This window comes from Melozone crissalis, unplaced genomic scaffold (assembly GCF_028551555.1).
Source record: "Melozone crissalis strain CALT ecotype California unplaced genomic scaffold, PUWL_Pcris_2 ptg000005l_1, whole genome shotgun sequence".
Classification (NCBI taxonomy): Eukaryota; Metazoa; Chordata; class Aves; order Passeriformes; family Passerellidae; genus Melozone; species Melozone crissalis.
Genome location: NW_026535783.1, coordinates 26,713,897 through 26,727,002, shown reverse-complemented (window position 1 = coordinate 26,727,002; position 13,106 = coordinate 26,713,897). Strand labels below are relative to the sequence as shown.

At 46.7% G+C, this 13,106-nt stretch overlaps 1 protein-coding gene across 3 annotated transcripts in view; it reads left to right on the top strand.

The window, feature by feature from the left end:
* Positions 1 to 9,071, top strand: part of TMOD1 (tropomodulin 1) — a 28,553-nt gene extending 19,482 nt beyond the window's left edge. For all 3 annotated transcript variants that reach the window (XM_054281768.1, XM_054281761.1, XM_054281752.1), the window contains exons 5-10: positions 362 to 451; positions 870 to 1,000; positions 2,538 to 2,645; positions 4,147 to 4,290; positions 4,729 to 4,873; positions 6,745 to 9,071. In XM_054281768.1, the coding sequence (XP_054137743.1) occupies positions 362 to 451; positions 870 to 1,000; positions 2,538 to 2,645; positions 4,147 to 4,290; positions 4,729 to 4,873; positions 6,745 to 6,809 (683 nt within the window). In that variant the 3' untranslated portion in view covers positions 6,810 to 9,071. The remainder of the gene's footprint in view (positions 1 to 361; positions 452 to 869; positions 1,001 to 2,537; positions 2,646 to 4,146; positions 4,291 to 4,728; positions 4,874 to 6,744) is intronic.
* Positions 9,072 to 13,106: the final 4,035 nt, after the last annotated feature.

Genomic DNA, 13,106 nt, shown 5'->3' with positions numbered 1-13,106 from the left:
GTGATGAGGATGTGCAGGCTCCTGCTGGACTGGGCCACTTTTACTAAAGCCTACCTAAGGCATTTTTCTGAGTTTTTTACTGTCTTCTTCCCATTATTTTTGTGTGATGCTGAGTCAGGTAGGTTACTGGGAAGCTTTGAATGTTTGTTGTCCACAAGAGGATGTTCCTCTTCTCCTGTGGCTCAGGCTATACTGGAATAAACAAGCAAACACATTGGAGCACTGTTTATATTAATGTCAGCTGAGGGGCTTTGTCCTCCCTTTGTATGTTTTTTATGCTTGCATAGGGAAAGGTAGTGTGCTGTAGAGTCTTTTCCTGGCCCTGGAGCCTACAATAAGTCCTGTTCTCCTGTTTCTGTAGCCATCCTTGGCATGCACACGTTGATGAGTAACCAGCAGTACTATGAGGCACTGGGGAGCAGCACCATTGTGAACAAAGAAGGCCTCAACAGTAAGTGATTCACGTTAGCAGTATTGGGCTTTGAAGCTGCCAGCGGAGGCAGTGATGATTATTTTTAGGCTGAAGGGTAGAGCTGTGCGTGTCAGAGCAGCCTATGATTGCTGGGGCCATCTCTGGTGCATCCTTGCCCTGTGCCAGCAGTGGGGTCTCAGCCACCTCCCCGGTGCCACCCTAGGGACAGCCTTGTGCAGGCAGTGTGCCTTGTGTCACTCGCATCTGGACACCAACAGCACACACAGCAGGCACGGGCTGTCCTGGGCTGCAGGGCCCCAGTGGAGTGGCTTCTCATCTCATGGCTGCTTGTCAGGTCATGCTTCCATCTCTCTTCTGGAAGAGGAGGAAAACACTCAAAGAAAAGATAGTGCTACTCAGGCTGCTTCCATTTTCACATCTTGCTTTTCACTCGCAGGTGTGATTAAGCCCACACAGTACAAACCAGTTCCTGATGAGGAGCCAAACTCAACGGATGTGGAGGAAACCCTGAAACGAATACAAAGCAATGATCCTGACCTGGAAGAAGTCAACCTTAACAATATTATGGTATTTCTTCCTTTCTACCCTCCTCTCCTAGTAACAAGACTCTGATGGCCAGAAGGCAGGCACTGTTTTGCTGCACAGAGCAGTATCATCACACTGAATGTAGCCAGACAAGAAACACCAGCGCTTCCTTTCTCCATTGTGGGCAGCAGAATGGATTGTTACCTGCTGTGGGACAAAGGCCTGGGGTTGGTAGCAGGAGGATCCCTCTAAGTGCCTGGAAAAACAGAGCTGTGTCAAGGGTGTTCTGGGGACACCCAAAACTGGCTGTCTGGTTAAAGCCATTTTAGATTGCTTTAATGACTTAGACAGGCATATTTGGGGGAGGGAATGTTGATGTGTATTATAAGATGGCGGGAGGAAAAAGCTTTCACAATCCAGATACTTGCCATAAAAATATGAAGAAGTCGCCCTTCACGCAGGTGACTCTGTCTATCATCCAACCATCCCTTCTGTGGACTCTTTTGCTTCTTGTAGAAAGCAAGTCAGGACATAGCACTGCTTCTTATGTTGCCTTTGGGACACATACATCCGCTAAAAAATACAGCTTCTATTTTAAGGGGTCTGTTAAATGATGACATAGCTAAACAGCAAGAACACAGTTAACTGCACGTGCACATCAAAGACATTTTTGTCCCCATCTTTCTAAAACAGAAATGTTTTTATTTTGTTTTTACGATTTGATTTGGGCTAGTGACCTCATCCCTTGAGGACACAGGGCTGAGGATTGGGCAGGCAGGCACTATTTTTGTGTGTTGAACTCATGACTTTGGGATGGGGTTGGAGAACTGGGGAGTGACGGTGGAGATGCTGTGCTTCTGGGTGCTGTATTATGGCTCTGCAGATGACTTTGAGTATAGATGATTCCACATGGTGGGATCCAAATGGTGTGGCAAGAAATCCAAGGTGAGGATGCCACTTACAATTTTAGTGAAAATTTGAACATCTGAAAGGGGTATCTAAAGTTCTTCATAAGTGAAAAATACTGATTTTGAAGGAACTCAGAAAAAGCAGCATGGATTTTTTTCTGGGCTGAGACATAGCCTGTAAGGTGTTGTATAAAGCAGTCAGAGGTGTCTGTGATTTGTGTTATGAGGAGATAATTTCAGGCCTTTCTGGATCAGTTCCTGTAGGTGGAAATTTTCTGAACGTGACATGAATGTTTCTCAGTGCTGCCATTCCTACCAGAGAGCACAGGAGCAGTGCTCTGTAGGCTCACGGATCCTGGTTACCAGCATCCCCACAATGCCCATGTTCCTAGGTAGCTGAGTTTCTGGGCAACTAAAGAGCAGAGATGTGGCTCAAATCAAGTCAGTGAGCTTTTAGCAGAGCACAAAATAGGATGAAGACGTTGCCATGCTCCTTAGAACACGCTGATTATAAGCAAGAGTGAAAACTTGTGAAAACATTTTTCAACCCCTTCCCAAATTACTTCAGTGCATTTGGTGATTTGACCTTGATGAGAATCTTGTACATGTATTGCATATTCATTGCATACAGATGATGGCCTGACACATGATTTCTGCATTTCTTGTCACAGAATATTCCTATACCAACTCTAAAAGCTTTTGCAGAAGCGCTGAAAAACAACGCATATGTGAAGAAGTTCAGCATAGTTGGGACCCGGAGCAATGACCCTGTTGCTTTTGTAAGTACTGTGAGCTCATTGTCCCAGTGTTGTGACAGGAACTGTTCCCAGGCAAGGTATTTTCAACCTTATTGACTGGCTGCTTCTGCACCTTGTGTTGTGTTTGGCACATTCCACACCTCTGGCTGTTTGCTAGTAATTCAGTTTCAGGAGCATTAGTGGAAGCCAGCAACAGACAGGCTTTGGTTCCTTCACTTCATTTTTCATCTATGGAGGTTTCAGTCCTTTAACCATGCAGTCCTGTATTTCTCCTCTAGGATCTCCTGGAAAAGGAGCATGAGACAACAACTGATGTCCTCGTGGCATCTTCTAAAAGCAGTTTGTCTCTGGAGATTTGTTTCTGTTGGTACAAAGGTGTGCACACCTGCTGCTCCCCCACACACGTCTGTTCCAGCTGTCTCTCATGTGTTCTTTGCGCAGACGTGTGCAGAAGCAGGTCTCTGCATCCCCTAATGTGTGCCCTCTGTAGGTAGGTGATAAGGGGTCTTTCTGGCTGCTGTGAGTGATCTTAAGTATCAGTGGGGACACAGGGAGGAGCCAGTCATTCTGCCTGGCCTTCCTGCTGCCTTGCGGGCTGCATCTTTGCATCCTTCTCCAGCACCATTGCAGTCAGGTTTTGCTCTTGGTCACCCAGGTTACCCCTGCCTACCTCCACACACACACACACACGCACACACACACACACACACACACGCACACACCAGTTTCCTGCTAGAGAAAGAAACTCTCTGGAGGGCAATACTGCTCCTAAATGAGTTCAGGCCCTCTGGACTGGGGAGATTGCCTGTGCAGGCAGGACAGGTGCTGTGTCAGAGCTTGAGCGTGCTGAGCTGGGCTGGGGGAGCTGTGGGGCTAAGTGCTGTGGGTGCAGATTAGCCCTGCCACGTGGGCATCACCTTCTGGTCCTTCAGCTTCACGTAGGTGAATCCTCCCTTGCAGTTTATTTGAAGTGACATGATCTGATCAGGTCTGGGGTGTTACGAGCATTCCAGCCATTTCCGGTCTTACCCACTAAGGAGGTAAAAATGATTAATATGGCTGCTTGGGAGGACACTTTGGATGTGGAGATCCCTTGTTCAAGACAGATGCTCCTCTCTCTGCATGTTTTAATGGGAAGCATCTCTACCCTGTGCAGTGCAGGCAGGGCCAATGCTGGTCAGCATCCTTGTCATACCATGCTGACTTGAGGGGAGGGACAGATGAAGCTGTCACAGGGCAGCTGCAAGGTATGGACTATCACCTTTTGGGGTAGCCCCAAGTGCTGTCCATGCCAGGTTTTGCTGTGGCCTCCAGCAGGCCCATGTTCAAGCATCCCCCTGCAGCAGGAGGGAGCCCCCTTCACTCCACAGAGAGCACTTCCACCTGGTGACAGTGAAACTGCACAGTGTGTAGGATGCTCCAGGAGTACTCTGGAGGTGAGGGGGGCTGAAGCCCTGCTGCCGTGTGGTGCTCTGCCCCTCCTGTCTCACTGCCAGCTCCTCCTGCCCACCTCTGTCCACAGGCCCTGGCAGAAATGTTGAAGGTCAATAGCACACTGAAGAGCCTGAATGTGGAGTCAAACTTCATTTCTGGGTCTGGGATCCTGGCTATCGTTGAAGCGCTGGAGGGCAACACGTCGCTCGTGGAGCTGCGCATTGACAACCAGGTGAAGCGAGCGTGGGTGGCAGCTCTGCTCCGGGGAGCCTGGGGGAGCAGAGTGTGCCGTGACACAGAGCCTGGGGCAAGCACAGCTCCCTGAGAAACCCACAGCTTGAGGCAGCTGTGCTATGGGCAACTCAGAGACAGCTGACTGATTGAGAGACCAGAATCCTGGTTTCTACACATGTCCAGCAGCTGCTAATCTGTCCAAGAAATAAAGTCTTTGGGCAAAAGGACTTGTGGGAATGTCTGCTGGAGGAGCTGGAGCCTCTCAGTTGTAGCATGTGTACAGGAACAGGCCAGCAGCTTGTTTTACCAGCTCCAAGTCAGAAATGGACACAGGTCCAGAGAAAGATCTGCAATCTCCACCCCTTCCCTCTAAGTGCTTGCTCCGAATCACCCTCTAGCCTGAACCGTTTGCTTTTCTGTTTTCTGTTTTAAAAAGAGTCAGCCCTTGGGCAACAAAGTAGAAATGGAAATCGCAAATATATTGGAAAAGAACACCTCCCTACTGAAATTTGGGTACCATTTCATTCAGCAAGGTCCCCGGCTTCGCGCCTCCAATGCCATGATGAGTAACAACGACCTGGGTGAGTCAGGCTGGCCAAAAGCTGGGAAGCATGGGAGGGTCCTGCGGGCAATTCCTGGTGGGATTAGGGCAGAACTGCTCATATTAAAGATGCATATGAATTAGACTGTGCCTCTTGAAGGGCCTGATGGTGCTTTGCCCCTCAAGGAGGAGGGCAGCCTTCACCAGCTGGTTTCTTACTGTGGCTGCTGTCAGCCAGGCAGTGTTTCTTGCAGTTACAGTGGGTATTGTTGGGAAAGAACAAGGGCTGCTGATGTGGTTCAGTAGGGCTTGTGATACAGCGTGCGGCACATGGGCTACGAGCTTCTAGCATTTGTGATTCCTGCCAACTGCTTGTCTTCCTCCAGCTTCATTCCCACTTTAACAAGGAGATGAAAAATAGTAGAGTCGAACTTGCACAGCAGTTAAAGTTTGGCCCATCCCCCTCAGCAAAACTGCAACTGTTTCTAGGGATATGTGGGAAACCACATTGCTTTGAGTTATCTGTGTACCCTCAATGAAATGATTAGACGTGCTTGTGAAGCAAAATGTGGGCAAGTCTTCAAACTGCCATTTCAGCCAAAGCACGTGGCAGAGCCTTTCCATCGCTTGGCCACAAGCTGCTGTAGAGCACTGGAAACCAGGCCAGCAGTGCTGAATGCAGCTAACACACCCACCACGCTGTACACAGCAGCTGTCATATCAGGCAGATGATAAATTTGTTGTGTTTTAAAAACAAATGGAAAAAATCAATCATGCTTCAGCTGGTACTCTGCTCCTAAGAAGCACAGCCAAGCTATGTGCCAGTTCTTCAAGGATCATACAAAGCACTCAGTACCTCGTCACTCCAGCACTGCACTGGGAAAGGCTTGCTATTTTGTCCTTTGGAACAGAGCATGATTTTTAATGACTCTGCAGCACCTGGCATGCAAAATAATCACCTCCAAGATTTACAATCTAGTATTTTGATTGTTCCTGCTGTTAAGAGGACAAATTCACAACTTGTCTTCCACGTAAGAGTTGTGTATTTTACCTCCTTGTCCACTTAAGATCTGCATTTTTTGTCTGATTTGGTTCTTGTTTGCAGCTCGTAGTCATCAGTCTGATGGTCTCTGGCGGTAGCATCTCAGCTGTACACCTGGACAATGTATAAGTAAAAAAAACCCTTTATTTTCCTCCCTGTCAGCAATAGCTCTCTGCTTGTGCTCCACTCCAGTGCTCTTGCCTATCAAGTGATGCTACCAGAACATGGTTTTGGTCTCATACCTTCCGTTCCCTAAGATGCTGTGTGTGAACTGACTGTGAAGGCTTTTATGTTCATCTTCACCAGCTAACTTCTGCATCCTCCTTACGTTCTGGGTTTTTTTTCCACGCCTTTCTTGGAGAGTCACGAGTGTAGGTGTCAAGAGGTATAAATCAACTTTTGGCTATGTTAACCATGATCAGAGGACTGGAGCCCAATGTCTTAGGATAAGAGGAGATTTTTAAAATTTTTTTTTTTAATTGAAAAGGCAGATTTTTAATTTGAAAAACCAGCAAAGGAAAAACTGTGACATCTGTTTCCTGCTGTCTTTCCATCAGTCAGATGATGAACTGGCTGAAGTCCAATTACAAAGGCAAACTGTGAAATATCATTGACTATAAAATAAGGGAGGTAAGGCTGAAAGTAGCTGCTGGCCTTAAAAGTCTATAGGGAGAAAAACCTCATCTTCCTTGATTTTACTGTGTAAGGCTGTGCCTGCTGCTTAAGGCGGGAATTCAGAAGGTGATGCTATCCTGTTTCTTTCCTGGCAGAAAGTACATCTTTCAGCTCCTTTCTATGGCTGTTAGGGCAAGCCTGCCATCCACATTATCCCGCTGCCATGACTGACTCCTCTTTCTCTTCTTTTTCAGTGAGGAAGAGAAGACTTGCAGAGGTGAATGGGCCTATTTTTCCCAAGTGCAGAACTGGAGTGTAGTTCCTGGCCATGGAGGTCATTCCCAGTGATCTGTGCTACACTGTGGAAATCTAAAGGCAATAAGTGCCTTGACAGAGTATTTGTGGTGCCTCTGTTCTGTTTTATGCACTAACAGTTGAAACGAAATAGTGGCTGTAGTTTTTATGAAGATTTTATCCAGTAGGACTGTTGATGTTTTCTGCAGAGTTGGAAACTATTCAAGCCAACTTGTCAATTTAATGCAACCTCAGTTTAGACTACAATCCAGTGTTAAAGGGGATTAATTTTTCTATAAAATTCCTGCACGGTGTTTCATAGTTAGGATGTGGTATGCATGAATGAAAGATAAAATTGTTTCACACAAATTATAGAAGTATTAAAAAAATACTTTATTTTATTTTATTTTTCAAAGTTGATCTCAAGTAACTACAGAGGAATAACTAGTTTAACAAGCACTTCTAACATATGGAGACATGGCTAATTTCAAGAATTGTGAGTTACAATTTTTGCCAACATTTGCTGAATCATTTGAGATGCTGTGTCAAATGCATCCCAGTGTTTCTTAAAAAAAACTGATCTCCACCCCCAACTAAATGGAATTTAAGGCCACCAGATATAAAACAGAGTCTCAGAAATCAAGGGGTTTAGATGGGTGAATATCCTTCAATCCCATGCACATGTGAAGACAACACTCAATCTTAGAGACAGCCAAACTAATCCGCAAATGACAACCTTCTCTTCTATTCCTCACTCCCTTCAGTTTCCTAGTGTTAAAAGTGTTTGTCCAGATACTCACTGCACACAGGTCACATTCTCTCCCTTTGCTGTTTTGTCTAGATGACCATGTCCATTAACTAAATTTTGTTCTGCTAGGAATTATTTCTCTTACTGCTGTCCCTTATGTCCACATAAATGCAAGAATAAATGCTGTGCCCTAAAAAAGCTGTGAAGTGAAATACCCCAAATCTGAACTTACACTACGTATGCTCTCACAGCTGTCAGTGTACACTCATCATTCAGCCTGGGAGGAATTCCCCACAGGCTTGTGGATCTCCCAGACCTGCAGCAGACTGGACCCAGCACATCCAAACCTCCCACTGTTAATGTGGGTGGGATCCTGCTCAGTAAGAAGTCTCCACAGAAGAAGCACTGCTGTACTGAAACCTTAATCTTGGGCAGATGACACATCCTAGAAAATGTTCTCTCTTGCTAAAAATCTACCTTTAAATGTCTGTTAGAGAGTGAAGTTTTTCAGCCTTTTACATACATTCTGGCAAAAGTCCCAGAGATTTCTCCAGAGCTTGTGCACAAACACTGCTGATGATTTAGCTCTGACCAGCGAAGCAGAGGAACACTGTTCAGCAATGTGGGAAACATACTTGTTGCTCTCCAAATCTTAATAAATGTGCCCGTGGTGTCATATAAAACACTTCACCATAGCTTGTTTCCTCCACTGTGCAAGTTCTGTATCAGAAAATGAATGTGGAATAAAAATGCTTGAAAACATATTAAAATGAAAAAAACTGGCAGACTTAAAAAACTACCTCCTTCTATGTGCACTGTGAAGACTTTGAAATGACCAACTGAATCATCAAATTAGAGCCACACACTTTCAGCCAAGCCATGTACTTGGATATGCATGACACAGGCTCAGCTCTTCCCTTGGTTTCTGAAGGTAAATGAATCTTATCCTGGAAAGCCCTGGTGGTACTAAGAAGCACAGACATGCAAGGAGATTAATCTCTTAGATTAAGGGAGAGACCAGGGAGCACTACCACACGGATACTGCTACCGCCCTTAACAAAAAAAAGATAAGAACTTAGTCCTGTGTTTCACTGTAGCAGCATCCACATTAACCTTGCAGCCCAAAGGTCTATTAAGCTGTCAGGATCATCCCAGGTTCCTTGTCTGATCCTCACAGAGCTGTTTTGCTGCAGGATGCATCTGACAGCTGAGGGTGGTGCAGCAGAGACAGGCAGTGCTGAGGCATCAGGCTGTGTGTAAACTGTAAGCTGTGCAGCAATGGAGCTACAAAATGGTGATACTTAGGAGCAAATGTATCCTTGTTTGCAAATCTGGCCCAGCAGCTCCCTGGGAAAAGGGAGGAAAAGCCATCTGGTGACTGCAGCATCTGGGAGTCACAGCCCATCCTGCTGAAAACTCTTCCCTCTCCTGGAGCACATGTGCCTTCTCCTGGAGCATATGTGCCTTCTCTTAGGCGTTACCACTGGATGCCAACAGATAGCTTTTCACATGCCAAGTCCTTATTTGTATTAATCTGACTGTCCTGGGATTACGTTATGATGCTTATATCCCCATTGTTCTGTGCCTTTAAGACTGGGTCTGAAGAGTGGAAGTTTTGTTTGGGTTTCTCTTGTCAGGGACACACAGACAGGCAGTACATAGGGCTGTTTTTCGCTTCTTGCTTTCAGCTTGCTGCTTTGCTTGCTCCCTTTTCTGCTCTCGCTTCTGCTCTGCTTTGGCCTCTGCTTACTAGCTAGTTCTAGCTAAAGAGTCCAAATTCCTTCCCGGACTGTTTCTCCTCTCCTGTTCCTGTGACCATCTCGAACCTGCTCCGGACTGGGGCCCGGGAACACCGAAGGTTTGCACCGTTTGGCTGCAGCAGCTGCCCCAGCGCCGGAGGGACTGAGAACAGAGCAACCACCCCCGAAAGAGACTTTCTGATTTTGTCATCTTTCTCAGAGCGGTGTCATCGGGTATTGTTCATTTGTGTGCTGGGGGGTGCTGTGCCTGAAATAAGCAGGTTCTTTCCACTTCTCTCCGAGGAATTTTTCCCGAACCAGTTGGGGGGAGGGGCCGTGTGGGTTTGCTTTCTGGAGGGGCCCTCCTTTGCAGATTCTTTAACAAATTTGCCCTAAACCAGCACAAAATATTGGTGCCCAAACGTGGGGCGAGAGAGAGAGTGGAAAAACCCTGTTTTGACTGCATTTTGGTTGCTATTACTCCGTGTTCGTTTAAATCAGCTAATAGCCATGTTTTTTGAATTCATAATATCTATTGGGGTGAAGGTTTGCATGCATTTCTGGTCCCTAGGGTTTTTTGAGATTTTAATACCTCTCTGGTCCCTAGGTTTATTTTCTTATCCAGAAATAGCTTTAGTATTGCCCCTAATACGTAGTTTTTACATCAGAGGGGCAGTGACCAGAGTAGCTATCCTGCTGGGCTTGGTGGCAATGATGTGCAAGAAGTTTATAAACATGCTAGGGTCTGCTCCAGGTATGAATGGTTCATGGCTATGGTTATGCATCCAGTTTGTTGCAGGAGGAGCAGGAGGGAATGAGGTTTTTCAGTCTCTGCTTTCCTCCTTCTCCTATGAATCAGTTGCATGACTAGTGAAGGATGTTCAGTTTCCCCTCAATGTTAAAGAAACCATCTTCCTGGTATTCAATCTGGTAACCTTCCTCTATACAGCCTGCTGCTTCTCTAGAATGAGAGCTGAGATTTCTAGACGGGCTGATGAGACCCCTGACTCAGGAGTAGACCCCGGTGTGGAAAATCCTAAGTGGTGTGGGAAATGGGAGGATATGGGCCAAATCCTGAAGGAATTCTCTGACCCTATAGTCTGGGATTTTCCCCACGAAAAAATTCAGAACCCAGCTGAGGTGGGGAAATATCTGAAAGAGAAGTACCAGGATGAGCCTAAGGGGGAAGGTCATTGCAGTGAGCTGGGCCCTGGCATATGCTTATCACACACTGCTAGATACTGTCGGGCAGCAGACAGAGGCAGAGGGGCAGGGAGATAAATCAGCAACTGTCCCGGTGACTCAGGCTGCAGCCAACACCCCAGGCTCGAAGCCAGCAGCTAAACCCATGGCTGTTGCTACCAGCACTAGAAGTGGGAAATGCACGGACAAGACCAATCGACCAGTGGGTGATGATGATGATGAAGGAGAAGGAACCTCAATGCCTCCTGACATAAAATCAGAAATCAAAGCAGCAGGTGCAAGATCAGATGCAAATATTGAGTCCTTTTCCCTGAAGGACCTTCGTGGCTTACGGAAGGATTACACTCGAAGGTCTGATGAATCCATAATTATCTGGCTGGTCTGTCTCTGGGATGCTGCAAGTGAGGCTACAATTCTGGATGGCACTGAAGCCAGGCATTTGGGATCGCTGTCACAGGATCCTGTCATAGACCAAGGAATGATGAGGGGGGCTAACCCCCACAGCCTCTGGGAACGGGTCCTAAGAAGTGTAGCACAAAGATACCTGTGTGCAGACGATGTCTATATGCAGCAAACTCAGTGGAAGACAATAGAGCAAGGGATCCAATGCCTGAGAGAAATGGCAGTGGCAGAGATTATCTTCTCAGATGATGTAACAACTAGGAACCCAGACTTAGTACCATGCACGCCTGTGATGTGGCGAAAACTCGTACGACTTGGGCCACACGAATATGGTTCTGCCTTAGCCATAATGAAGAGGGATGAGAGGGATGAGACTGTGCTTGACATGGCAAGGAAGCTCCGAGCATATGCAGATGCTGTACATGGCCCGACACATGCCAGAATCGCAGCGGTAGAAACACGTCTGCAGAACTTGGAGGATAAGATAGAGGAGAACCATAAGAAGCTCAGAGAGGAGATTAAAGAAGACCTTCTCCAAATCTCGGCAGTACGGATCAGAGGTTCTGGTATCCAAGGCAGACGTTTCCCAGATGGTGAGAGAAGGTACACCCCACGAGCTGAGCTGTGGTTCTACCTGCGTGATTGTGGGGAAAACATGGGAAGGTGGGATAGGAAACCTACTGCTGTTCTGGCACGACGGGTGTGTGAACTGAAGGAAGCCACCAGAAGGAAAGCAGCTCCAGTTGCCCGTAGCCGAACGGCCAGGTATGATGATGATGACATGTCTGATCCCCTCGAAGGAACATCCAAAACATACGCCCAGGGAAAGAAGGATAACCAGGCTTAGAGGGGTCCTGCCTCTAGCCAGGTAGAGGCCTGGGAAAATCGTGTTTTCTGGTCTGTGTGGATTCGTTGGCCTGGCACATCGGAACCATAAGAGTACAAAGCTTTGGTTGATACTGGTGTGCAATGCACATTAATCCCATCAAGACGTGTGGGGACAGAGTCTGTTTCTATTGCTGGTGTGACAGGGGGATCCCAGGACAGAAACAGGAGAGGAGAAACAGTCCAGGAAGGGATGTGGACTGTTTAGCTAGAACTAGCTAATAAGCAGAGGCCAAAGCAGAGCAGAAGCGAGAGCAGAAAAGGGAGCAAGCAAAGCAGCAAGCTGAAAGCAAGAAGTGAAAAACAGCCCTATGTACTGCTGGTCTCTGTGTCCCTGACAAGAGAAACCCAAACAAAACTTCCACTCTTCAGAGCCGGTCTTAAAGGCACAGAACAGATGAATGGGGATACAAGCACCATAACGTCACCCCAGGACACTGACAAAAAAACCCCAGAAAACAGGATAGAGAGCCCCTTATGGGCTAACTTGCAAGAAGCAGGCTAAAACAGTCTCTTATCCCCTTCTCTGCTCCCTGCAGCAGAGAGAACATGGCTTTTTGGGACTCCATCTGTACATCTCAAATCCTTCTCCTCCCTTACCTTAGTGCAGCAAGGACAAGGAGAGGCCTCATGGCTCCCCTGTGCCTTTGAGGTAGAATCTCCAGCTGCAAGGAGCTCTCAGAATTGTACCTTGTAGCCAGGTCTACCATGTAGCAGACTAGCTAGTTTCAGTGTTTATCTCTGCAGAATTAAGCACCTCCAACACAGTACGTGAAGTGTGTTTGTGCAGTACTTAAAAAATTACATTGGAAGCACTAGAAGTTATTTACCATAGACGCTTCAGAAATTTACATACAAAATAAAGTTGTTGCCATCCTGTACTGGTAAGTGATACAGAAACAGCATTTCAAATTGATTACAGTGTTCCAGACCTGCTGATAGACTGAATTACAGAATTGTGTTCTTTTTAGCCTAACACAGGAAGATCATGGGGCACTCCCCCATCAGTACTTTAGACCAGACCTGCAAGTAGAGCTTGCATGTTCCTTCACAAATACTCCAGTCCTCAAAACCACAGAGGCTATCCAGCCAGCAGGGACTGGGAAGCCAGGGAGACATGGGCACTGCTGAAGGTGCCTACTGATGGGAATTACCTAATTTCTTCTCAAGGATGGGTTGTGCACAGGTTTACTATTAAATAGTATCCTAGAAAGATTGCCAAAACTCCTAAGCTCCAGGGCTTTGCCTTGTTAATGGAATTGTTATGAGGACAGCTGGTACACCATTGATTTCACGGTAGCAATACTGGAAGCAAGAAGAAATATTTGTCATGGCTTTAATGGAA